At 44.0% G+C, this 24,229-nt stretch overlaps 1 protein-coding gene across 6 annotated transcripts in view; it reads left to right on the forward strand.

Annotated features, from left to right (window-relative positions):
- LYN (LYN proto-oncogene, Src family tyrosine kinase) overlaps nucleotides 1–24,229 on the forward strand; it is a 117,362-nt gene that overhangs the window by 47,294 nt on the left and 45,839 nt on the right. For 4 of the 6 annotated variants that reach the window (XM_053558415.1, XM_053558418.1, XM_053558417.1 and 1 more), the window contains exons 2-8: nucleotides 4,731–4,867; nucleotides 9,375–9,420; nucleotides 10,211–10,316; nucleotides 12,646–12,744; nucleotides 12,865–12,968; nucleotides 13,511–13,660; nucleotides 15,087–15,239. In XM_053558415.1, coding sequence (XP_053414390.1) covers nucleotides 4,736–4,867; nucleotides 9,375–9,420; nucleotides 10,211–10,316; nucleotides 12,646–12,744; nucleotides 12,865–12,968; nucleotides 13,511–13,660; nucleotides 15,087–15,239 — 790 coding nt within the window. In that variant the 5' untranslated portion in view covers nucleotides 4,731–4,735. The remainder of the gene's footprint in view (nucleotides 1–4,730; nucleotides 4,868–9,374; nucleotides 9,421–10,210; nucleotides 10,317–12,645; nucleotides 12,745–12,864; nucleotides 12,969–13,510; nucleotides 13,661–15,086; nucleotides 15,240–24,229) is intronic. The other 2 variants (XM_053558419.1, XM_053558420.1) reach the window with 2 other exon arrangements.

Consider the following 24,229-nt stretch of genomic DNA (forward strand, 5'->3'; position numbering starts at 1 on the left):
GTTTTAGAAAGAAAAGTCACCAGCCTGTTATTTTCTGAACCTGTTGGTAAATGTTCCCTTCAAACCTGTACTTGAACTCAGTGTATCTCAGGTGTATCTGCAAGCGAAAGCCTCAGATGTTATCTTTATTTACCAAAAGTTTCTGCCTATAAAATATGCCCTTATTTATTCTTCAAAGAATAGTATTGGAAGCATTGCCAACTGCAACATCCACAGCAGTTATAAAAAGTCATAGAGAAACCTGGAATTCCTGTTGGGGACACACCGTCCTCTCTCCCACTGTGACACAAGCGGTCCCCTGGCCCTTCCTTCCAGCAAACTCTGGGCAAATGTGTAGGTCAGTTGTAGCAGGCCTGTTACCATGGAGCCACCATATTTGCATTCTCTCTCTCTCTCTTTTGTTTTGTTTTAGTTTTCTGTTTTTATTGTACTAACCTCATTATTGATTCTTTTGTGGTAACGTATTCAAATCCTTTCCAGAAAGAGGCTGGCTGTAAAAATAATCTCTTTGTTGGCATTAAGAAAAAGGTAAAACACAAGTTTAACAGTGGTAAGAGCTCAGGCTGCAGGTGTAGCTTTGGACTCAGGCTTTAGACTACAGCAGTGCGTGAGGGGGTTCCAACCTCACACTCCCCGACTATGGCTATGACCCAGCCTTTTAACCTCTCTGAGCCTCAGTTTGCTCCTCTGTGAATTGGGGATAATAATTTAGTTGCAGTCTTTCTTTGAGGATTAAATGATATGCTCGGTACTTTATAATAAAAGTGATAAAAAATACTAAGTTGTAAATCATTGCAAAGGATGGTTCATATCACTTGGAAACATGTAACCAACCAGTTTCTCAGTTTTTAATCAGGTGTAGATTATATTTTCTACTTTTCTGGTACTTTTGTACAACATAAGGAATTGCAAGACCCATGTCACCAGGAGGAACTCTCCGAGGTTTCATATAAGAGGGGGTCTGAACGTGGGGATGGCCCTACACACTCTGTGCTGAGTGACTGGTGAGCTGAGGCCAAGCTGACTCTCCAAGTGGAGTGGCCTTTGAGTTTTTTCATCCGTAATATATACATTTGGTATTTAATTATCTATGGTGATGGCAGCAATGAAGATACAAAATTAGCATACATCTTCTGCTCTTGGATGCCCCTACACACATCCATTTGCACTTTTTTGTTGTTGGTGGTGGTTGGTAAGTTTTGAGACAGAGTCTGCTTTGTTGCCCAGGCTGGAGTGTAGTGGTGTGGTCATAGGTTACTGTTAACTCTGGGGCTCAAGTGAACATCCTGCCTTAGTCTCTCAAGGAGCTGGGGTGTAACTGCACCACCATGCCTAGCTACTTCTTAAATTTTTTTGTAGAAACAAGGTCTTGCTCAGGCTCATCTCCAACTTCTGCCCGCAAGTAATCCTCCCTCTTCAGCCTCCCAAAGAGCTGGGATTGTATGCGTGCACCACTGAGCCCGATCTCTGGAGTTTCTAACATTTTGAAAACTGTCTTTTGCGTGAAGTTCATTATATCCTCACTTTCTACCCTCCACCCTTTAATTTTGAATTTTTCAAATCTACAGAAAATAATGAAAGAATATGTCCTTTCCTTAGATTCTTTAATTGGTAAAATATTTGACACATTTGTCCTTTCTTCTCGCCCCTCTTCTCATTTTGGCTGAAGCGTTGGAAGTTGCGGATACGGTGAAGCTCATCCCTACACACCACCCACATAACCACACCACCGTCATCACACTGACAGAACCTAACGGCAGTGCTCCAATAGCACGCTCAGATCAACTCCGGTTTGCCCCGTTACCCCTCCAGCTGCTCCCCTCCACTCCCTGCCACCCTGTCCAGGTTCAAGGTTCTCACATTGTTTGTCTGGCCATCCCTGACATGGAGGCCAGGCCCTGTCCCCGTGGTTGAGTGTCCAGCCAGCCGTCTTTAGGGAACGGCACTTTGCCGACTTGTCTTACCCTCTTGTTTCTCTCTCCCCTCGACTTCTCACAAACTGAGCTGGTGCTGGAGGTTTCTCTCTTTATGCCTCTTTTAAAACAATGAACCAGGGCGAGTTCCCCCTCCTTTCCAATTTCTGGCTCCCCTTTTGGGCATGTGGAAGTCCCGTGGTGGGGGAGCCTCACTGTTTCTGTGACACTGGGCGCTGGGAGGACCGCGGTGCGGGAGCCTCACTGTCTCTGTGACACTGGGCACTGGGAGGACCGCGGTGCGGGAGCCTCACTGTTTCTGTGACACTGGGCGCTGGGAGGACCGCGGTGCGGGAGCCTCACTGTTTCTGTGACACTGGGCACTGGGAGCACCGAGGTAGGGGAGTCTCACTATCTCTGTGACATTGGGCGCTGGGAGGATTGAGGTGGGGAAGCCTCACTGTTTCTGTGACACTGAGTGCTGGGAGCACCGAGGTGGGGGAGGCTCACTGATTCTGTGACACTGGGCGCTGGGAGCGCCTCTGTGAGCAGAGCAGAGGAGGCTGCCCCCTTGGCTTAGACTCCAGCCGGGGCAGCTGACCGGTTTGTAATGGGACATAGGTGGTACCACGACAGGGTGTAGATCGTGATGCAGGGGCCATAAGGGTGCTCTTGTCACTAGGGCGGTTAGTGCAGACTTGCCTGGGTGGCGACATTCGGGTAAGATCTGGAAGAGAGACAGAGTACAGAGATGAGAGAGTGTGCCCTGGAGTGAGGGGCTGAGAGCCAGCTTGTCCAGAGGCTGGGGTCACCCCAGTGCAGGGGAGGATAGGGCTGGGCAGCTTCCTTTCCCCTGGTCACTGAGCAGCTGGACTGGGTGAGAGCCAGGTGGGAGCCAGTACTGAGAAGGGCCAGGGTGTGTGACCCCCCTCTGGAGCTTGCAGTGTGCTCAGGGGTCCCAATGGCAGGGCTTTCCCATTACCATATTTGCTCATTTATTAAGCACCATTGTTGGAGTTGATTAGTTAGACTCAGCTCTTGGGGAAAAGAGGAGTGAGACTGGCAGAAAAAACGAACTGAGGTTTCCTTGCAGACCAACTCTTAAAACCTATCTCCATCTCAGAAACTTCAGCATAGGGGTGTGGGGTTGTGCTGTTTTGAATCAAAGAAGTACTCGCTTCCCCTTTATTTGGGGAACTATAGCTAGTTTCAGAAAGAGGTGTGGCTGTCCTGTGGAGGCTTCATACCTCAACTCATGAAATGACAAACAAGCTGAAGTTCCCAGAGCAGCTGGAAGCCTGCAGGAAGGCGCAGGGATGGGTGGGAGGCAGCCAGGCAGTGAGGATGCCAGGAGTTTGGGGAAGAGCTCTGGAGGCTTCTTAGAACATGCCTGTCCCCTGTGGTACCCAGCCCCAAACACACCCCAAGCCATCTCTCCTTCCTCTAAAGTTAACTAAACAGTGGTCCCCAATTTGACAGTGCTTCAGGATTACCCTGATCACATGGGAGCACCCTGAAGTTCCTGGAATGTGCCCAGAGAATCTATTCTTTTCATGGATCTTCCCTTCTCACAGGACAGAACAGGCCTTGTTTTGTTATTCGTGTACAGATTTGACCCCCAGGCTACACTGTAAAGCAGACGCACACCTGATTCAGATGTCCCCAGCGTGCTGTGCGCAGCGCTCAGCCCGTCCCGGTGTGAACTGTGCACGGCGTGTGGCTGTGCTGTCTGCCTCTCGCCGCGGCAGCCCTTCCTTGGCAGTACCATCTGGCTTCTGGAGGCCGTCCTTTTGCCTCTAGTGCCATCATCTCTCTTGGTTTCCAGGCTCAAATGTCTCACTGGATTTGATCATTGGGATATTCCCACAAGTGTCATTTCGACCATACCTGTGTCTGCTCCTCTATTTCCAGTCTTGGTGAAGATGACACCCTCTTTCCAGGCCCTAAGCCGTGCTCTGTTGCAGCCAGGTTCTGCATCTTCGAGCTCTTAATTACGCCTGCCCTTGTAACCTCAGCCCCCTCTCTTCACCTTGCCCTCTGCAGATCGAATGTGTCACTTGTCTTCAGGGACGGGGGCGTTACCTCCCAGCGTTCCGTGCGGCATGCGCCTCCCTCTCCCGTCTGGACTCCTGGTCTTCCCTACCTGCCCCTTGTCTTTAGTGTCATAGAACTGGTCCTCTGGAGGGGCCACATCAGTCTGAGGTCACTGTGGTTGCATGTGAAGTTCCTTCTTCCTGGAATTCCTTTCCTGACTCTGCAGCCTGGCTGACATTCCTCCCATTTTTTTTTTTTTTTTAATATTTTCATCAGTCATTTCCATTGTAAAATGTCCATAGATGTATCAGTTGACATTGATGATTATTTTATATGTATAATATTATTTTATAATAATTGTTTTTTTTTCATTCCTCCCATTTGGACTCACAGAGCGTTTCCTGTGATGCTTTCCCTGACCTCCTCCTTTCCCTCTTGCCCGAGTTAAATGTCCTTTCCTAGGTCCTGTGCACCCCCTGTTATTGACTCACCCCCCTTGTACCCTAATTTCACTTCACACATCTTGACCCCAAGAATATGAGAATATTTATGGCAGGAATTATGTCTGGCTGACGTAAAATGGATGCTCAATAAATATTTGTTGAATGAATGAATGAACAGGCAAGACCATGTGTGAACAATGTCTCCATTTGAGTTTATTAATCTATGTGTGATAAGGAATAAAAGTATGTCCTTTTTAGTCATCTTTGAGGGAGAGATTTTGGTGGCTTGAAGCAAGTTCTGGAAAGGTGAAACAATGTCGTTCCTTTTATATCCCAACAGGAACTATGGGATGTATAGAATCAAAAAGGAAAGACAATCTGAATGACGATGGAGTAGATTTGAAGACTCAACCAGTACGTAATACTGACCGAGCTATTTATGTGAGAGATCCAACATCCAATAAACAGCAAAGGCCAGTAAGTCTCAGGGGAGAATCCCACAGCAGGATCAAAGCATGGCTACATGATTGAAGAGCTAATCTGTAATATATGCACACAAAACAATCACATTGATCATTCAGGCCTCGAGTGATTTAGATATGCTTTGCAACTTAATTCTTTTTTTTTTTGTGGTTTTTGGCCGGGGCTGGGTTTGAACCCGGCACCTCCGGCATATGGGACCGGCGCCCTACTCCTTGAGCTACAGGCACCGCCCTGCAACTTAATTCTTTAAAGAACATATAAACAGTGTAGGGATAGCCAGGCCACTGATTGTGCAATGAGAAGGCCCTTGGTCACATGCTTATGTGCGGAAAGAAGCATCTTTGCATATCCCTACTGCAAAGACCCCATTAAAAAAAAAAATGTGTGTGTGTATATATCTATTATTATTATTTTATTATTTATATATATACATACACGCGTGTGTATACTAGAGGTGCCACAAAGTGCATGCACATTTGAAGCAATGTTATCTGTGTATTACTTTTCAAAGCTGAATTGAATTACAGTAGCAGTGTATAGTATGATCTTTGCTCAAAAGATGCCATTCATCAAATGAATGCTAGTGTCACCATGCAACAGGAATAAATAGGTAGCCTTTTCTCTTAAAATGTATATGCATTTTGGGGGCACCCTCACCAAAAAATAGGCTTGTGTGATTTAAGACAGGTAGTAAGATTGGCACAGTGGTTTGGAAGCTAAAGGAGAGCAGGACACAAGTCAGAAGCTAAAATAGGTGCTAATGTCCTGTGGTGTTTTGTGTATCATATATTGTACCTTTTTTTCTTTTCTTTTCTCTCCCTTTCCCTCCCCTCCCCTTCTCCGCTTCTGTCCTCTTTCCTCCCTCACTCTTCCCTCCTTCCCTCTTCCCTTTCTCGCTCTTTCTTTCTATTTTTTTAAACAATCTCACTGAGTCGCCCTTGGTAGAGTGCCACGGCATCACAATTCAGCAACTTGAAATTCTTGGGCTAAAGCGATTCTCTTGCCTCAGCCTCCTAAGTAGCTGGGACTACAGGCACCTCCCACAACGTCTGGCACTTATTGTAGCTGTCATTGTTGTTTGGCAGGCCCAGGATGGGTTTGAACCTGCCAGCCCTGCCACTGAGCTACAGGCGCCAAGCCTTTCTTTCTATTTTGAAAGACATGATCTTTCTTGCTCTGTTGTCTAGGCTGGATCATAGGTCACTGCAGCTTCAAGCTCATGGGTTCAAGCTACTCTCCCACCCACCTCAGCCTCCCAAGTAGCTGGGACTAGACACACACCACCATGCTTGTCTAAGTTTTAAATTTTTTGTAGAGATGGGACCTTGCTGTGTTACCCAGGCTAGTCTCAAACACCCGGCCACAAGCTATCCTCCTGTCTTGGTCTCCCAACGTGCTGGAATTACAAGTGTGTTGCACCACACCCTACTTCATTTCTTCAATCAATTCAAAATAGTACAAATCCTAAGTTGTCATGATCTATTATAGTAAATTAAAAGATTAAAGATCTAATTCTCCTCCTTGACCTTAGGCAAATATCTGTACTACAAATTTTATCTGAGTGATATGCTATTTGATGCATTTGGGAATACTTAGCAAAGACAGAATTAATAGTATATTTCACGAAAAGGAGGAAGCTCTAAACAGTATAACCTTAAGTCGACTTTATTTCAGCACTTATATTTTTAACATATATTTTCTCATGACACATATGTATATCCTCACATAAACAGATTTCTGTAAAATTCCTTAGAATTTAAGATGGAACCAGCTTATTCCAGGTTAGCCCAAATGTCTTTATTAAGAATTTTTAGTTTCTTTAGCCTGACATGCTTATAAATGCCTTTGCATTTTAGATTATGTTCTTGTCATCAAGCCCTCTGCCTGCCCTTCCCTCAACCTGTCCCATTATAGTGAAGGGACAGGTTGGGCGTAGTCACATTGTTGAGTCACTTGGTCTGGAGATGAAGAGTGACTAAAATGCTATTAACTTATCATATGTGATATTTCTGGATTAATTAACATTATAATTTTATATAGAGAAAATTATATACTTAAAATGTGTAAGATTCTTAATACCTTTAATAATTTAGTAATGAATACATATAAATATAAAATTTTAAAAACCTATTACATAAGTATGTACAGATACAGAAATATATATTATGTAAATATAATTAATAGAAGGTAAAATAAGAGGAATTGGAGTCACAGATATTTTTCTTACAGACTTCAAAGTTCTCATGAAAAGGATCCATTTTCTTCTGGTACCATATGCTATACATTTTAGGTGTTTTAAAACCCATTTTTGGGCTGGGCGTTGGGGCTCATGTCTGTAATCCTAGCCGTCTGGAAGGCCGGGGCAGGACGATTGCCCAAGCTTTGGAGTTGGAGACCAACCTGAGCAAGAGCGAGACGCTGTCTCTCAAAATAGCACATTATTTGGGCATCTGTGGTCCAACTACTTGGCAGGCTGTGGCAAGAGGATTGCTTGAGCCCAAGAGACTGAGGTTGGTGTGAGCTATGATGCCACGGCACTCTACTGAGGGTGAAAAAGTGAGACTCTGTTTCAAAAATAAATAAATAAATAAACAAAACTCTTTTGGGGGGGGTTCTGTTTCTAAATGATAAATGAAGATGTCCTTTATTTAGAAAAGCAAAAGAGAAAAGTACTAACTTTCCCACCATTTTTTCCCTCTTGCTCAGAGTAAAAAATATGAAAAGTTAAGTTAGAAAGCAGAAGTAGTAAACAGGCTGGAGATCTTTCAAGTCCCATGTATACCATGGATGCTTTGGTCTGGGCCGTCTGTGGTCACAGAAATTTTCGTTAGTTTGGGCTGTTCCACAGCTGTAAATACCACTTTCAGCCCCAGCCAGATGTACCCATGAGTTGAGGACAAGGGCGGCTGATACAAATTAAACAACACTCTAGAAAGATCCATTGCAAAGAACAATTTGGAGTGACAGAATATGAGATGCATATTTTTAAAAATGTATTAAAATGTAAGCTCTTTGATATTTGAAAAATCAGCTTGCTGCTTTTAGAATGATTTAATTATTTTTTTCACCTTTTCATTATTCCCTCCAAATCATATGAAATAGATCATCCCTCCTAATTATGCAAATCTAAATGACTGAAAAATCAGCATAAAACTTTTGAAATAAAGACCAGGTGTGGTGGCTCACGCCTGTAATCCGAGCACTCTGGGAGGCTGAGGCGAATTGGATTGCCTGACCTCAGGAGTTTGAGACCAACCTGAGCGAGAGTAAGACCCCGTCTCTACTAGAAAAGAGAAAAACTAGCCCGGTGTTATGGTGGTTGCCTGTAGTTTCAGCTACTTGGGAGGCTGGGGCAAGAGGTCACTTGAGCCCGAGAGTTTGAGGCTGCTGTGAGCTATGTCACCACAGCACTTTACCAAGGGTGACAAAGTGAGACTGTCTCAAAAATAAATAAATAAAAACTTCTGAAATAAGTACTGAAGGATAGCACACACCGGATTTTTCTGATACCACAATAAAGTAATTTTCCTCTACCTCTGTCACTGAATTAGAGAATTTATGGGCTGACTTTCATCAGAAATTTAAGTACAAACCATTTTGTTCCCATTCTGTGAAATCGCTTTAATAAAAAAAAGGGGTGAAAGTTCCATGTTTTGTGGTAGAGGAAGACCTCTGACAGCACCTTCTTTACAAGAGGCCCAGAGGCCTCACTTGGCTCTGAGAAAAAGATATTTGATTTATTTAAAGGGTCATTGGGGTGGGCTTTTTGCCACTACACCTTCCCAATAATTTACCTCCCTCCCCAACTAAAATGACAGGAGATGCCGGCTATCCCCATGACAGAGTCAGGGTCAGCCCAGGAAAGCCTGGGTCAGTAGGCACTTGCTTTCTGCAGTCAGTACTAGAGCCCTGAGTACATGTTTTTAAACAAGCCTTCAAAACCTGGAGTTGGCCAGCCCGGGGCTGGGTGGCAATTCCACCAAGTCACCAGCCCCCCACCCCCATTTCCGTGTGTCACCCTGCTGTACTGGGTGGTTTCCTTGACTGCTGGGAGTCCAGCCTTCACTCGTTTCTAGCTGGAAAGAAGAAGAAGAGGGAAAGGGGGAGCCTTTGGCAAAACCTCTTGTAACCACTTTGCTGATAGAAACACCCCCTCCCCCACCTGCCTAAGGGGCTAAACAGCATGGAAGCCAGTCCCTGAGCTGGGCAGATTGCCACCCCACATAATGTTAGGGTTCTGTTACCAAATGAGAGGGGGAGTCATGATGGGTGGGCCTTGCTAACTTCCTGCCACCACAGGCAAATGACACAAGACCCATGTCACCGGGCACGTAGGTGAGAACACAGCTGAGCAGATTTTTCTTGCTGCACTCCTGTTCTTTCCAGCTTAATAAGTAACAAATCCAAACATCAGTTGCTGCTGTTAGAAAAATGCTATGCAACATGAACGTAAGAGATACTAAACATACAATTTTTCTTTCTAATAAATATTCTCTTGTAGGTTCCAGAATCTCAGCTTTTACCAGGACAGAGGTTTCAAACTAAAGGTATGTTTTTGGTAGCACCCTAGTTAAATGTTTTTCTTTACTATTAGAGCTTCTATAAAATAGTAGTAGTTCTAGACTTTTTTGTGTGTGTGGGGAAATACATGTACATAGATTTTCATCTCGAGTTTGGTGGCTTGTACAACATTCAGATCGTTGTACAATCCTCTTGGCCATCCATCTCCAGAACTGTTTATCTTCCCAAACTGAAACTCTGAACCTGTTAAACAATAATCCCTCCTTTAGTTCTTGCCCTCCACCCCTGGCAACCACCAGCGTACTTTTGTCTCTATGAATTTGACTACTCTAGATACCTAACCATTGTGCATGGTATCATTCAGCACCTGTCCTTTTGTGCCTGGTGTTATTTTACTTAACATACTGTCTACAAGGTTCCTCTGTGGTGTCCCATGTGTCAAAACCGTATTCCTTTTTAAGGCTGAATAATATTTCCATTTTAAATATGTACAACATTTTGTTTACCCATTTATCCGCTGAGGGCATTTGGATTTTTTTCTACATTTTGGCTGTTGCCAACAATGCTGCTGTGAATGAGGGGCTTTTATTTCTTAATCACAGAGTTGAAGTTCCAGGTGTAAAGTGACTTTCTGTAATAGTACCGTACCTGGTGACACAGCACATGGCCCTGTGCTGGATAAGAGGACGCCCATGCCCTGATCCCGGCTGCCCTGTCCTCAGCACCTCATCTGGCCCTCCGTGCCTCCTGAGGACTTGCTAAAACATTTCTGCCGATGGGTTCTCAAAGGCATCTGCTTGTCTTCTTCCTGTTTAGATCCAGAGGAGCACGGAGACATTGTGGTGGCCTTGTACCCCTACGATGGCATCCATCCGGATGACTTGTCATTCAAGAAAGGAGAAAAGATGAAAGTCCTGGAGGAGTAAGTGCCCAGCACACCTGGCCCCCGCCCCTCTGTCCTGCCCACTGGGTCCTGCAGGCTGTCCACTGTCTTGCTTCCAGTGCCACAACCACAGCCAGACCCCCACAGCCAGTGTAGCCTCCCAGCTTCCTTGCTGCACTGTGGCAGGGCATTGGAAGGAGGAGGGCCAAAGGAAGCTTCAGCCGTGAGCACTGTTCACGATCCACAAGGGATCGTGACGGATCAGTCCATCCACGAGGTGCAGGCCAATGCCCGTTCTTTCTTTCTCCAGCCTTGCCAACGTTAAGACGTTTGAGTCTGTGTGGCATCTGTGTTATTTTAAATAACATTTTAATTGTATTATTTCACTCAGATTCATGCTGGGTTTATGGGCCCTCCTTGGTTCGATTTCTGAGGATACTGTCCTAACGCAGCCATGTTGGAAAAGCCCAGGCGGCCACGCTTCTGTGCAGACACTCAGCCACATCATTTCCTCCTCCCCACCCCCACCAGACCACAGGGCAAAGGACAGTACCAAGAATAAGGAACTCCAAAGCTTTTCTTTCTAGCTTGCTGCTCCTACTAATCCTGCGTGAAGTGTCACCCTGGCCAGCCAAATAGGGTTAGAGGAGGGAGACCCACTAAGTAAGGGACAGGTGTCCTGTGGCTGAGAGACCCCAGTGCTGCTTACGGATTGACCCTCGCTTAATCCTGACTCTGCCACTTGATGGTTATGTGACCTTTCAGGCACTTACACTCTATACCTTGGTTTCTTCACTTATAAACGGGGAGCAGCAGTGGGCATGAGTGGGCAGCGTGTGTGATCACAGGACGGGCACAGAGCAGGTAGAGCTTGGTGTTAGCTTCGCTGTCCCTCATGGGTTGCAGACAGGGGTCTCACCTGCGTGTAGAACTCACAGAGGAACACAGTGAAGGCTCACAGGGTTAGGGACCCGTTGCTTCCTCCTCACCAGCTCCTCAGCCCCTCCCAGGCTCCAGGGGAGGCGAGCTGGTGATGACCCACCTGCTGGGAATTCTTTTACAGTTTTCTTTCCTTTTCTTCGCGGCTTCCATCTCTATGGTTACTAGATGTTCGAACAAAGGAGTATATAACACAAGAACTACGACCCATTATTCTCTTGCCTCTCATTTCCGTGAGGGTCCTAAAGCCTCTCTTAGCTATCCTGGGGGAAGATACAGATGTTTTGCTTCTGCAAGATGGGAGTCACTTTTACCAACTCTTCTTTGGCAGCACTGAACACAGTGACCTCCCACTTTGGGTGTAAGACCTCCCACTTTGCTTCAGTCTCTAAACGTATTTTTATTCCATTGAGAGGAGTGACTTTTCCCACTGAATTCTGGGGTCCCAGGGATATTCCTCACTTTCCCTCACCCCACCCCCAAAACAAGTACCTTAAAACAATTGCTTTTGCAGCTCTTGAGTCTTGGATATAAACACTTTTTCCCCTGTTAACATTGGTGGATGTGTAATAACCGTACATATCTCTGGGACACAGAGTAATATTTTGATGTGTTTCTACCATGTGGCATCACCTTGAACATTCATCATTTCTCTGTGTTCAAAATCCTCTCTAAACGCTTTTTCTCTTTTTTTAATAGCTTTATTGAGAATTCACGGTTCCACACAATTCACCAATTTAAAGCACGCAATTCGTTTGCAGTTTTCACAGAACTATGCAACCAGTGCCACGAACCCTTTTAAAACTGGGCATTCCTTAACCATTGCTCCTAACCCTGCCATTCTCTCCAGCCCTAGGAAACCACTAATCTACTGATTATCTCTAGGGATTGACCTGTTCTGGATATTTCATCTAAATAGAATCATGCAGTCGTCCTGTTTGGCTGCTTTCACTTATCATAATTGTTTTTAACATTCATTCGTGTTGTTCTGGGTATTCGTACTTCACTCCTTTTTACTGATGATAATATTCCACTGAATGGATAGGCTAGATTTTGTTTATTCATTCATTAGTTGGTAGACATTTGCATCGTTTCCACCTGTTAGCTTTTACAGAAAATGCTGCTTTGAACGTTCATCTACAAGTTTTTGCGTGAACATGTTTTTTTTTCTTTAGAATTAGAAATACTGTGTCACTTTAAAGTTATTTTTTTATTGATATATAATATTTGTACATATTGATGGGCATATTTGATATCTTTTGCTTCTTTTTAATTTTGTTTGTTTTTGGAGAAGTGGGTCTTTCTCTGTCGCCCTGGCTGGGGGTGTGATCCTTCTACTTCAGCCTTCCCAGTAGCAAGGACCCCAGGCAGGTACCACCACAGCCAGCTAATTCCTTTGGCTTATTTTTGATGCATGTTTCTTTTCCAGGCATGGAGAATGGTGGAAAGCTAAGTCCCTTTCAACAAAGAGAGAAGGCTTCATCCCCAGCAACTACGTGGCCAAAGTCAACACCTTGGAAACAGAAGAGTGAGTCCTCAGACGCTGTCCTCTCCAGCGGTTTTGTTTACTTCCAGGGATTTCTTGTTGATATTTTCATCTTCTTGCTGGGGAACATGATATTCATGAAGTGGTAAAATGTCTTGACAGGTGGTTTTTCAAGGATATCACCAGGAAGGACGCAGAAAGGCAGCTCCTGGCTCCAGGGAACAGTGCTGGCTCCTTCCTTATCCGAGAAAGTGAAACGTTAAAAGGTGGGGAGTGTTTTAAGTCCTCTTACAAAACACTAGGAAAGCATTTCTAGGAACTATTGTAGAATTACTCAAAAATAAAAAGAAGGCTATACTCTACATGCTAGTTCTGGTAGTAAAAGTTTCATAGTGTGATAGCAAATAAGCTGAAATGGTGAGTTTTGCTTTTAAGTTACACAGAAAGCAGGCAGTTATGGCCAGTCCTCATTATTGTTTATGTTTGCTGAGCCTCTGGCATTATTATTTACAGAAAATACTGAAATGTAAAGAGAAAGAAAATCAAAGTAAGTTCTTCATTCAGCTAAATAATAATCTTTTACAATTATCATAAAGAAAGAAAATGGTGTATTGGCAAGCTACTCAGTAAACAAAATGCTAGTCTCATTTGTCAAGTAGAATTTTCATAGGACTTACAAATGATCCATTATATGCATAATTTATATTTTGCATATTTTAATGGTGACATGTGAACTGCAGCGTTGTCTAATGCAGATTTTGTTGGTCAAATATGAGTGTATACTTTACTGACACTTTTCTCCTGACAGGAAGCTTCTCTCTGTCCGTCAGAGACTATGACCCCGTGCACGGCGACGTCATTAAGCACTACAAAATCAGAAGCCTGGACAATGGGGGTTATTACATCTCTCCACGGATCACTTTTCCCTGTATCAGCGACATGATTAAGCATTATCAAAGTACGTAAAAACCAAAGGTTGGTTGGGTGGCGCCTGTGGCTCAAGGAGTAGGGCGCCAGTCCCATATGCCGGAGGTTCAAACCCAGCCTTGGCCAAAAATCACAAAAAAACAAAACCAAACAAACAAAAAAAAAAACCGAAGGTTGGGCGAGACAGAATACATTTATTATGATAACGTGTAAGGTGTTGAGCACTATTTTTATATTAAAACTTCGTATGCATCAATTTTCTTTTGGATGAAGTTGGCGGAATCCATCTATGATTAAACATGCAGAGGAAGATCTGATCTTTGCGAACAGTTTTCTCGGTCCTTCCCACCTTGTCCTGTGCTGTTTGACATTCAGTGTTCCAAAATTACCAACAGAAAAATAAGTACAATTTTTGGATATACCTACTTTTACAAGGCATCCAAATATCTGGAATAGGACTGCAAATATGTACATTTGTGTCTTTGTGTGTGTGTAATGGTAATATGTACTCATTGAAAGAAAATAGAAATAATACCCAACTGCCACCAAAATATTTTCAATGTTCCTTTACCTCTGGCGCCACTTTCCAGCCTTGTGAAGCCTGGACCTGTAACCTCTGGGTTCATTTCCTGTGAGATTGAGGGCAGGTGCGGTGGTTCTTACTACCTCTCTTTTCTAGGGCCTGCTTGAAGGGGATGCACATTAGAGACCTGCTTAGGTCTCTAAGTGTGGCGAGAACAGGTGCCTCTGATTTCACCAACTCTCCCTCCCTCACCATTCATGTATGCATCTGGCTCACGTGTCTAGAGCGCCCTCTGCTCTGGACCTGTTCTGGGGCTGGAAGTTCAATGGGAACATGACCAGGTTCCCAGCGTGGTGTCCTGTAGAGCTTAGGTGGGCTCACTAATCTGAAATCACATTTCATTAAGTGTGACAACCTGTCAGCCTTTAGGTATCTGTTGTTTGTTGGCTTTGTTCATTTTGGTTTTATATATCAGCAGTGCTAATAAGGAAAATCAAGGTTTTTTTTGGAGACAGAATGTCACTTTCTTGCCCTCAGTAGAGTGTCACAGCTCAAAGCAACCTCAAACTCCCTGGATCAAGTGATTCTCTTGGCTCAGCCTCCTGAGTAGTGGGGCCTACAGGCACCTGCCACAAGGCCGGCTACTTTTTTAGAGACCCAGTCTTGCTCTTTGCTTGAGCAAAGGAGGCTGGTCTCGAACTCCTGAGCTCAGGCAATCCACCTGTCTTGGCTTAAGTATGTTTTAAATTGTCTTTTCTTTTAAGAATTTCAAAAGTCACAATTAATGTGAAGGATACTCTTTATAAACATTCTAGGTTTATAGACTGTGGCAGATCTTATAATAATAAGATTAATAGTCCAAACTTTTCTTTCTGGACACTGGTAAAATATAAAGCATTGCATTTCTTAACCTTTGTTTTCCCTTTCAAATCAGAGCAGTCAGATGGCTTGTGCAGAAGGCTGGAGAAAGCATGCGTTAGTCCCAAGCCACAGAAGCCGTGGGATAAAGATGCCTGGGAGATCCCACGAGAGTCCATCAAGTTGGTGAAAAGGCTGGGCGCTGGACAGTTTGGGGAAGTCTGGATGGGTAAGTGTGTGGCCCGAGGACCAGTGTCCTCTCTGAAGACAGCAGCTGGAGAAGTGAGGGCCCAAGCCCATTTCTATCAGCTTCTGAGCAAGGCACTGAATTACATCAGAGGCACCATTTCTCTTGTTTTCCCCTGTCTACCTGGGGCTGAGAAGGGACCTGCAAAACTACATGCTCCTCCTTGTGACTTGGTAATTTTCTTAATGTTCCTTAGGAACGTGATGATGGTGTTTATCATGATCATTCTATCTACTCTTCCATGCCTCTAGTCATCCGATTCCCTGGTTGCATATTTTTTTTAGGATATAAAAGTGTAAGTTGATTTTATCTTAGAAAGAGAGAAAGAGGGAGTGAGATAGGAAAGAGAGAGAGAGGGAGAGGTGGAGGAGAGAGAAGAGGGCAGGGAGAAAAGAGCAAGGAGATGGCAGAGCATCCAAAAGAAAGAAAAGAAAAATGCCTCCCTGGATGCACATTTTAAGTGCCGGAAATTTGCTTCCTCTGAGGAAAGGTGTTCTTGGGGTTAGGACCCACTGGCTTCATACAAAGCATCACATTTATTATAATTTGAGGGTCACCAAGAAAGTTTCTAAAGCCTTTAAAGCCCTGTCATTAATGATTCATTTCTTTCTTTTTTTCTTTCTTTCTTATTTTTTTTTGGAGACAGAGTCTCAAGCTGTCGCTCTGGCCTCATCATAGCTCACAGCAACTTCCAACTCTTGGGCTCAAGCGATCCTCCTGCTTCAGTTTTTCTGTTTTTAGTAGAGATGGGGTCTCACTCTTGCTCAGGCTGGTCTTGAACTCCTGAGTTCAAGCAGTCCTCCCGCCTCGGCCTTACACAGTGCTAGGATTACAGGGGTGAGCCACCTTGCCCGGCCTCGTGATTCATTTCTTAAAGTTAAGTATTTCCTTCTCAGGCTGGGGAGTTCACCCAAATTATGGCAATGGCTTTCTGCAGTGTTTTTTCTGCCCATCTGTCTTTTTTAAAGTTTCATAGTAAATGTGAATTTCTTTTGTGATAAGAATTTTTTAAAAAGCAATTTTTTTTAAAAGAAAGTATAGCACTCTGTTCATGGTTCTAATTGAAAGTGTGGTTGCTTCTGGAAAGGGTAACATGTTAGGTCACACATATCTAACTGGGTCACTTTTCTGTACCAGCTTTATTGAGTGAAAGCAAACGTGATTTCTAAACAGAAGGGGCAGATGGCTTTTAAAAACTCCCCAGCCCCAGCTGAGCAGAAACTGTGAGCTTCCAGCTTGCTGTGACCAGGCAGGCACGCCACCTCGGCATCCAGGGATCTGCGCAGGGGCAGATTTTCCCTTTAAAATCTTGGCTCCTGTGACCACAGCCTTGCCCCTTTCTCCTGTTGGCACCTCTCTTTAGTGACTTTTAAATATAGGTGATTCCGACCCAACGTGTAATTAATTCTTCCTGCACGGTGAACGTATTACACAATTCAGGGAAACTGTAATTACACAACTCCGTGTTCTCCGTTTCGGCTGGCACATCTCACAACCAGCTGGCAGAGCACACTAGGCACTGTGTTTATGCCGGTCAGCAGATTCAAGAGTGAGCGTTCACGTTAGATATCTTTTCCCGTACATACTCTTTTATTTATTTATTTTTTTGAGACAGAGTCTCACTCTGTTGCCCTGGGTAGAGTACCATGTCATCATAGCTCACAGCAACCTTAGACTCCTGGGCTCAAGTGATCTTCCTGCCTCAGCCTCCCAAGTACCTGGGACTAGAGGCACCCACCACAATGCCTGGCTAGTTTTTCTATATTTAGTAGAAATGGGGTCTCGCTCTTGATCAGGCTGGTCTCCTACACCTGAGCTCAGGCGATCCTCCTGCCTCAGCCTCCTAGAGTGAGAGGATTACAGGCGTGAGTCACCTTGCCTGGCCTTCTTCCTGGACATGTTCTTATTGTCTAAGTCACATCCTCCTCCTCCTCATTTCTCTATCTCCTTTAAAAAAAAACACATGAAATACATAGGACATAAAATTAATCATTTTAAGGTGAACGATTTAGTAGCATTTAACACATTTATAGTATTGTTCAACCACTGCTTCTGCCAAGTTCCAAAATGTTTGGGGAAAACAATGTACCCATTAAACAATAACTCCCCAGGTGTCTCAGCCCCTGGCAACCACTCCTTTATTTTTTGCCTCTATGATTTGACTGATCTAGGCACCTCAGAGGAGTAGAATCATAACTATTTGTTCCTTTGCATCTGGCTCATTTCACTTAGCATGATGTTTCCAAGGTTCATTCATGCTGTAGAATACATCAGAATTTCATTATTTTTATGACTAATATTCTGCTGTTTGAATATGAAACAGTTTGTTTCCCCACTAACTCACTGATGGATGTTTAGGTTGTTTCCACCATTTGGCGGTGGTGAATAAGGCTGCTAGAAGTATTTATGTACAAGTTATTGGGTGGACACATATTTTCATTTCTCCTGGGTGTACACATGTACCTAGGACTGCAGTTGCTGGGGCTTATGTTGCGTCTATGTAGATCTGTTTTGAGGAACTGGAAAACTATTATGTGCTCATTTTTAAAAAAACGAGTGCCTTTTTTCTTCTCAAAATAGTTATATTTGTTTCTTCATATTTTCTCTCTAATCCACAGAATAGGGGCAGGAATAGTATAATGAACATCGTATAGCCTTCACCTTGATTCAGTGGTTGTTAATATTTGCTTTACACATATATGTTGTTGAACGGCTTGGGAGTAGGCTGCTGACGTGGTGACGCTTCACTCCTGAATACGCCAGCATGGGTCTCCTCAGAGCAGGGCTATTTTACTCAGGATAGTAGTCACATGGAGGAAATTTAACATTGGTACATACTGTTACCTAATATAGAGTTGATATCTGAATTTCCCGAGTTGTTCTAATAACGTCCTTGGGGCACTTTTTCTCCAGTCTGGGACCACAAATTTGTGCTTATTCAACATGTCTTCAGTCTTACCTGGATCACGCCTTCATCTTTCACGAGGCTGACATTCTGTAGAACACAGGTCAGCTGTTTGTGGAATGTGCCATGACTGAAGTTCCTCTGATGCTTCTTGGGATTTGGCTCACGCTGTGCCTGCCAGCTGCGTCTGACCACCTGGGTGTGCTGTGCTCCGTGGGTCATCCGGAGGCCCTTTCTTGCTGATTTTGTGTTTGATTTTGTTTAAGGTGGTCCACGGTGGTTTTTTATTCCTTTTTGTCATGAATAAATCATCTGTGGGAGGATGCTTTGAGACTGTGTAAATAGAACTTTCCCAAGATGGTTTCATCATCATCTGCTCATTTCTCTTCCCTCGGAAGCTGCCATGGTCTCTGCAGTCCTCCCTGGGGTCCTCCCAGGCTTCCTGGGCTGGTCTGCTCGGGTCCCCTGGCCCTTGTCAGGAACCAGGGTCTTCTGCCTTCTCTCCCTGGCTTCCCTCTTCAAGGCTTCTCTCTTCACTGAGCATCTTGGCAGGAAAAACATTATCACTGTCAAGTTAGTTGTGCTCTTACTCCATCTGTGGGCTCCTCCCTCTTACCGTGATTTTAAGTGGGAGCAGGAGGGAGAAAGATGACGGAGGAGGAGGAAAAAGTGTGTCGCGTACAGCCCACAGGCCCCGTTCAGGTGCATTTTCACGGATATTCTCACGTGCTCATTTGGTAAGTGACAACATTGAGAATCAGATAAGCAACTCACCCAAGGTTGGTCAAGGCAGTGAGAGAACCAGCCCTGTACTCTATTGCTCGCTGACTTTTCTCGCCTCAGTTTCCCCATCAGTGAAATGGGCAAACAGCTATCTCATCAGTGTTGAAAGGAAGAATGAGATTATTATGCACCTGAAGTGCTTCCAGGAGAGTCTGGCTCTGTGCGCTCTGTTTTCTACTGATATTTCCACTTTGGTTCTAGCCACGGGAGCTCTAGTTTGATGAATTTTTCCCAATTTTAATTATGAAACAAAGCTATCAATAATCCTTCCTATGGATATATGCTGATGGAGGAATTGCATATGTGTCGTGAAGGGGACTAGACAGGGCTTACCCAGGGTGCAGTTGTTCACCCTGAAACAGTAGCACAGCGTATAAAGTGACAATTTGGAATTTTGTCCCATCCTCCCCTCATCCAGCTGAGGAGCCAGGATTAGGGTGTAGAAATGAATGCCATTTTCTCCTGAGAGATAGTGACAATGAACCGAGTCTGTTAACTACACCTGCAGAGGGAATTGTGTACACGTGAGTGCGAGGACGGGGCAGGAAGTCAGGAGCGGGCAGCGGTCGGGCACACACCTGGGTGGAGCTGCCTGTGGCCCCCAGTGTGTCCTGAAAGACAAGCATGGGCTGAAATTGTGCACCTTGGGATCAAGCACATTGGTCCTGTCTGGGATTGAAAAACCGCTTTGCTTCTAATTTAGATATATGAAATCCCCCTGCCCGGTCCTTACACTTCCCTGTTCATGTGCTTCTGCTGGGCCGTGGGCTAAACGTTCACTCTGATGTTAGAGAATGGTGTTGGTGTGTATCCAGGTGGTGCCTGTTACCCTGTTTCCTCGAAAATAAGGCATCCTCCGAAAATAAGACCTACTTACAGGAAAGATAAGACGTCCCCTGAAAATAAGACCTAGCACATCTTTGGGAGCACACCCTAAAATAAGACACTGTCTTATTTTCGGGAAAACAGGGTAGATGCTCAGGCTCAGGAGAAAGGAGAATGGGACCTTGGAAAATATGTAGCTGTTCTCCCCAGAGTGTTACTTTTTATTTAAACTTTTTGAAAGAGCATAAAAATTTTGTGAAAATACATCACTTGGATAGATTTGTTAATAACGGTTTTTTAATTATGATAAAATACATATAACATAAAATTTACATCTCACATTGTTTTTTATTTTATTTTTTGAGACACAGTCTCACTTTGCCACCCTTGGTAGAGTGCTGTGGCATCATAGCTCACAGCAACCTCAAACTCTTGGGCTCAAGTGATCCTCTTGCCTCAGCCTCAGCCTCCCAAGTAGCTGGGCCTACAGGTACCTGCCATAACACCCAGCTATTTTTTAGAGATAGGGGGTCTCGCTCTGGCTCAGGCTGGTCTCAAACTTATAAGCTCAGGCAATGCACCTGCCTGGGCCTCCCAAAGTGCTGGGATTACAGGTGTGAGCCACCACGCCTGGCCTTGTTGCTTTAGTTTTTGTTTTTGTATTGAGACAGAGTTTTACTTTGTTGCCTTCGGTAGAGTGCTGTGCCGTCATAGCTCACAGCAACCTCAAACTCTTGGGCTCAAGTGATTCTCTCTCAAGTGATTCTCTTCCTAGTAGCTGAGACTATAGGCACCTGCCACAATGCCCAGCTTTTTTTGTCATTGTTGTTTAGCAGGCCCGGGCCAGGTTTGAACACACCAGCCCCAGAGCATGTGGCCAGCGCCCTAATCACTGAGCTACAGGCACCCCTGTTGCTTTGTTTTTGAGACAGCGTCTCACTCTGTCACCCTGGCTGCTGTGCAGTGGCATCATCATACCTCACAGCAACTTCAAACTCCTGGGCTCAGGCAATCCTCCACTTTTGCCTTGTGAGTAGCACCATGACGCCTGGCTAATTTTTTCTATTTTTGCAGAGATGAGGTCTCCCTCTTAATTGGGCTTGCCTCAAACTCCTGTTCCTAAACAATCCTCCCAAATCAGCCCCCCGAAGTTCTCTGGCCTGGTTGAGTTTTTTAATAGGAGCCACTTTAATGGACATAAAGTAGTATCTCATTATGATTTTTTTTTTTTTTTTGAAGTTTCAGGCTGGGGCTGGGTTTGAACCCGCCACCTCCAGCATATGGGGCCAGCGCCCTACTCCTTTGAGCCACAGGCGCCGCCCTCCTTATGTTTTTTTTTTTATTAAATCATAGCTGTGTACATTAATGCAGTCATGGGGTACCATGCGCTGGTTTTATATACATTTGAAATATTTTCACCACACTGGTTAACATAGCCTTTTTGTCTTTTTCCTAGTTATTGTGTTAAAACATTTATAATCGATTTTGATTTGCATTCCCCTAGTGATTAGTGATTTTGAGTGTCTTACTGTTTATTTCTATATCTTCTCTGGAGAAATGTATGTTCAAGTCTTTTCCCCATTTTCAAAAGTCATTTTTGAAAATTTGATTTACTAATAATATTTTCAAGAGAGAAGCAGAAGAGCCTTGTCTGGAATGGGAGTTACACAGAACCTGACTTGTGGGGCTGGTGTGAAGATTGAATGAAGTGATGCAGGCAGGCCCTTCGTCCAACCGATAACAGTCAAAGCACTGCTGTTATCAAATTTCAGAGCGTTCCCGATAAACAAAAGCTGTTTGTTTCTTTGGTTTTTTAATTCATTTTTTATTTTGCTATAATTGTGGATTCACATACAGACATAAGAAATAACACGCAAATAAAAACACACATCCACACAAAAACTTGTCTGTGAACATTCATAGCAGCATTGTGTGTAATAGCCGAAAAATGCAGCCCGTCCAAATGTCCATCAGAGGATGAATGGAGAAACACTAGCATATTCACACAACGGGGTGTCCAGCAGTTTACAAAAATGAAGAACTAAAACATACTACAACACGGATGACGCTTGAAGATACCATGCTGGAAGAAGTTAGCCACGAAGGAGCATAGACCATAAATTCCACTTATATGACGTGTCCAGAAGAGGTAAATCTGTAGACAGAGAAAGCAGAGGGTTGGTCTGGGAGGCTGGGCGGGCAGTGAGGAGAACTGATAATGAGTATGGGGTTTGGCGGGGAGGGTTGATGACAGCGTTCTAAAGTGGATTGTGGTAGTGGTTACACAATTCTACATGTACAAAAAACTGGCGAACTATATACTTTAAATGAATAAATGCATGCCAGTGAATTCTATTTTAACAAGGCCGGCATATGTATAAAAGAAACAATACAGAGAAATCCTTGGTATCATTTATGAAGTTTCCCCCAGTGACAACATCTTGCAAAATTATAGTACAGTATTACGACTAGGATATTGACATTGATAGTTGTTTGTTTTTAAACAGCGCTTTTCGCCTTCTAGTCTTGCATTGAAAGGAAAGAAAGAAAAGGGGAAAGAAGAGCAAATTTTGACCTTGGATCTTTGGCTGATAGTGTCTCTGAGTTTGGCTGTCCACCAGGGAGCTCCTTCTTGGCTATTGAGATAATTTTAGTATGTTGAATACATTCAAGCAAAGGAATACCGGGAATAAAACCAAGAGTAGAGATTAGTGCTCCTGTGTTATGAATCAGAGGACAGAGAATGCCCCTGTCCATTGTGAGTTTGTGCACCTCATTCTGATTGTCTGGGGGCTGCTGACCTAACAAGGTCTGTACAGCTTAGAACTGCCCCAGTTGAGATTTTACTTCTCAAGGGATAAGCAGACTTGCTTCTCTCATGATTTAAAAAATATATACAACCAATTAAGATTATATTACCCTTCACCAAGTAAGTTAATATTTGTGTTAAACATAAGCAATCACTCATAAACTGCCAGTCTATTTTATGGCCTGAATTTCTTTGGCCTGAAGTACAGTGAACAAATAGTAGGAAGTGACCTGTTCTTTGGGGAAAGCGGGTGGATGAGGGATGAAAGAAAGAGGTGTCTCTGCCTCAAGCTGTTTCCTCTTGTTTGTGTGATCCTTGTGACATCTGACTTGGGTGACATGTTTCCTCTGTGAATTGTTCTATTCCCAGGGAACTGGCTGAACAGTGAGGCTAAGGACGATATTTCCTCTTGGTGTATGAAGAGGCTTTGTATTGAAAGGAAACTTTTTAAGTTGACTTTTGCTTGATAAATTATTGTTTGAGCCAACTGAATTAAAGTTAATCACTAGCCAACTTCCAAAATCAACCGCATCCATTTTTTTTTTTAAACCACTGTCCATTTTGTGAGGTATTCCAACTCTTTTTAGGAAATCGGTCACAGCTGGAATGGGAGCCTTCTTCAGTTGTCACATCTGCTTTCCTTAACTGTGCAAAAGCAGCCCTCCACCAGAAGTTCTTTACTACTTTGAAAAGATTTAAAAAGACTTTTTTTTTTCCTATCCACAGGCACAGTGGCTCATGCCTGTAACTCCAGCACTTGGGGAAGCCGAGGAGGGTGGGTTGCTTGAGCTCAGGAGTTGGAGAACAGCCTGAGCAAGAGTGAGACCTCGTCTCTACTAAAAACAGAAAAACTATCTGGACATTGTGGTGGGCACTTGTAGTCCCAGCTTCTTGGGAGACTGAGGCAAGGGGATCATTTGAGCCCAATAGTTTGAGGTTGCTGTGAGTTTATGATGCCACAGCACTCTACCCAGGGTGACAAAGAGAGACTCTGTCTCAAAAAAAAAAAAAAATTATTATTTTCCATCTGTACTGACAACCCAAATCTTCGTGACTAGGTTAATTTGAACCTTGAAACTATTGGGGAATAAAGTATGGTTTAGTGCAAAGGTAAAACCATGCTATTGTCCCAGTGTCAGCAGTTCCACAAAGCGAGATCATGCGTGGAGCTGCTGTCATGCTTGTGCCGTGTCTGACGCAGCTGTTTTATTCACTGTTTGTCTCAAACTCCTTATCAGCATTTCTAATATCTGCAGCTGCAGTATTTCCTGGTAGTTTCCTCTACCCTTGGAGAGCATTTTTTTCTTCCACCTTTACCCATACTTTTTTTTTACGGAAGAGCTTCTATGAGCTCCCTTGTCTTAATAATGACAAAAGGAGAACAGTTTTTGTTGTTGACAGTAGACGGGGAGGAACAGTTTTGCTTCTTTCATTTTTTTTGCTATGTAATGTAGCAAACAGGACAGAAGGGTGCCCAGGACACAGATGCCCAGGCTCACGAGTAATTACAGAGTGAAACCCGTCTGTCCACACCTGAGCTCATGCAGTGGAAACTTGCCAGCGCCCCCAGATCCCCACCCCGTGCCTCCATCCACATGCACCCAAAGTCCTGCCTGCCCCCTCCTCCAAGACAGCTGCTATTCTGACCTT

The sequence above is a fragment of the Nycticebus coucang genome, chromosome 13 (assembly GCF_027406575.1).
Source record: "Nycticebus coucang isolate mNycCou1 chromosome 13, mNycCou1.pri, whole genome shotgun sequence".
NCBI lineage: Eukaryota > Metazoa > Chordata > Mammalia > Primates > Lorisidae > Nycticebus > Nycticebus coucang.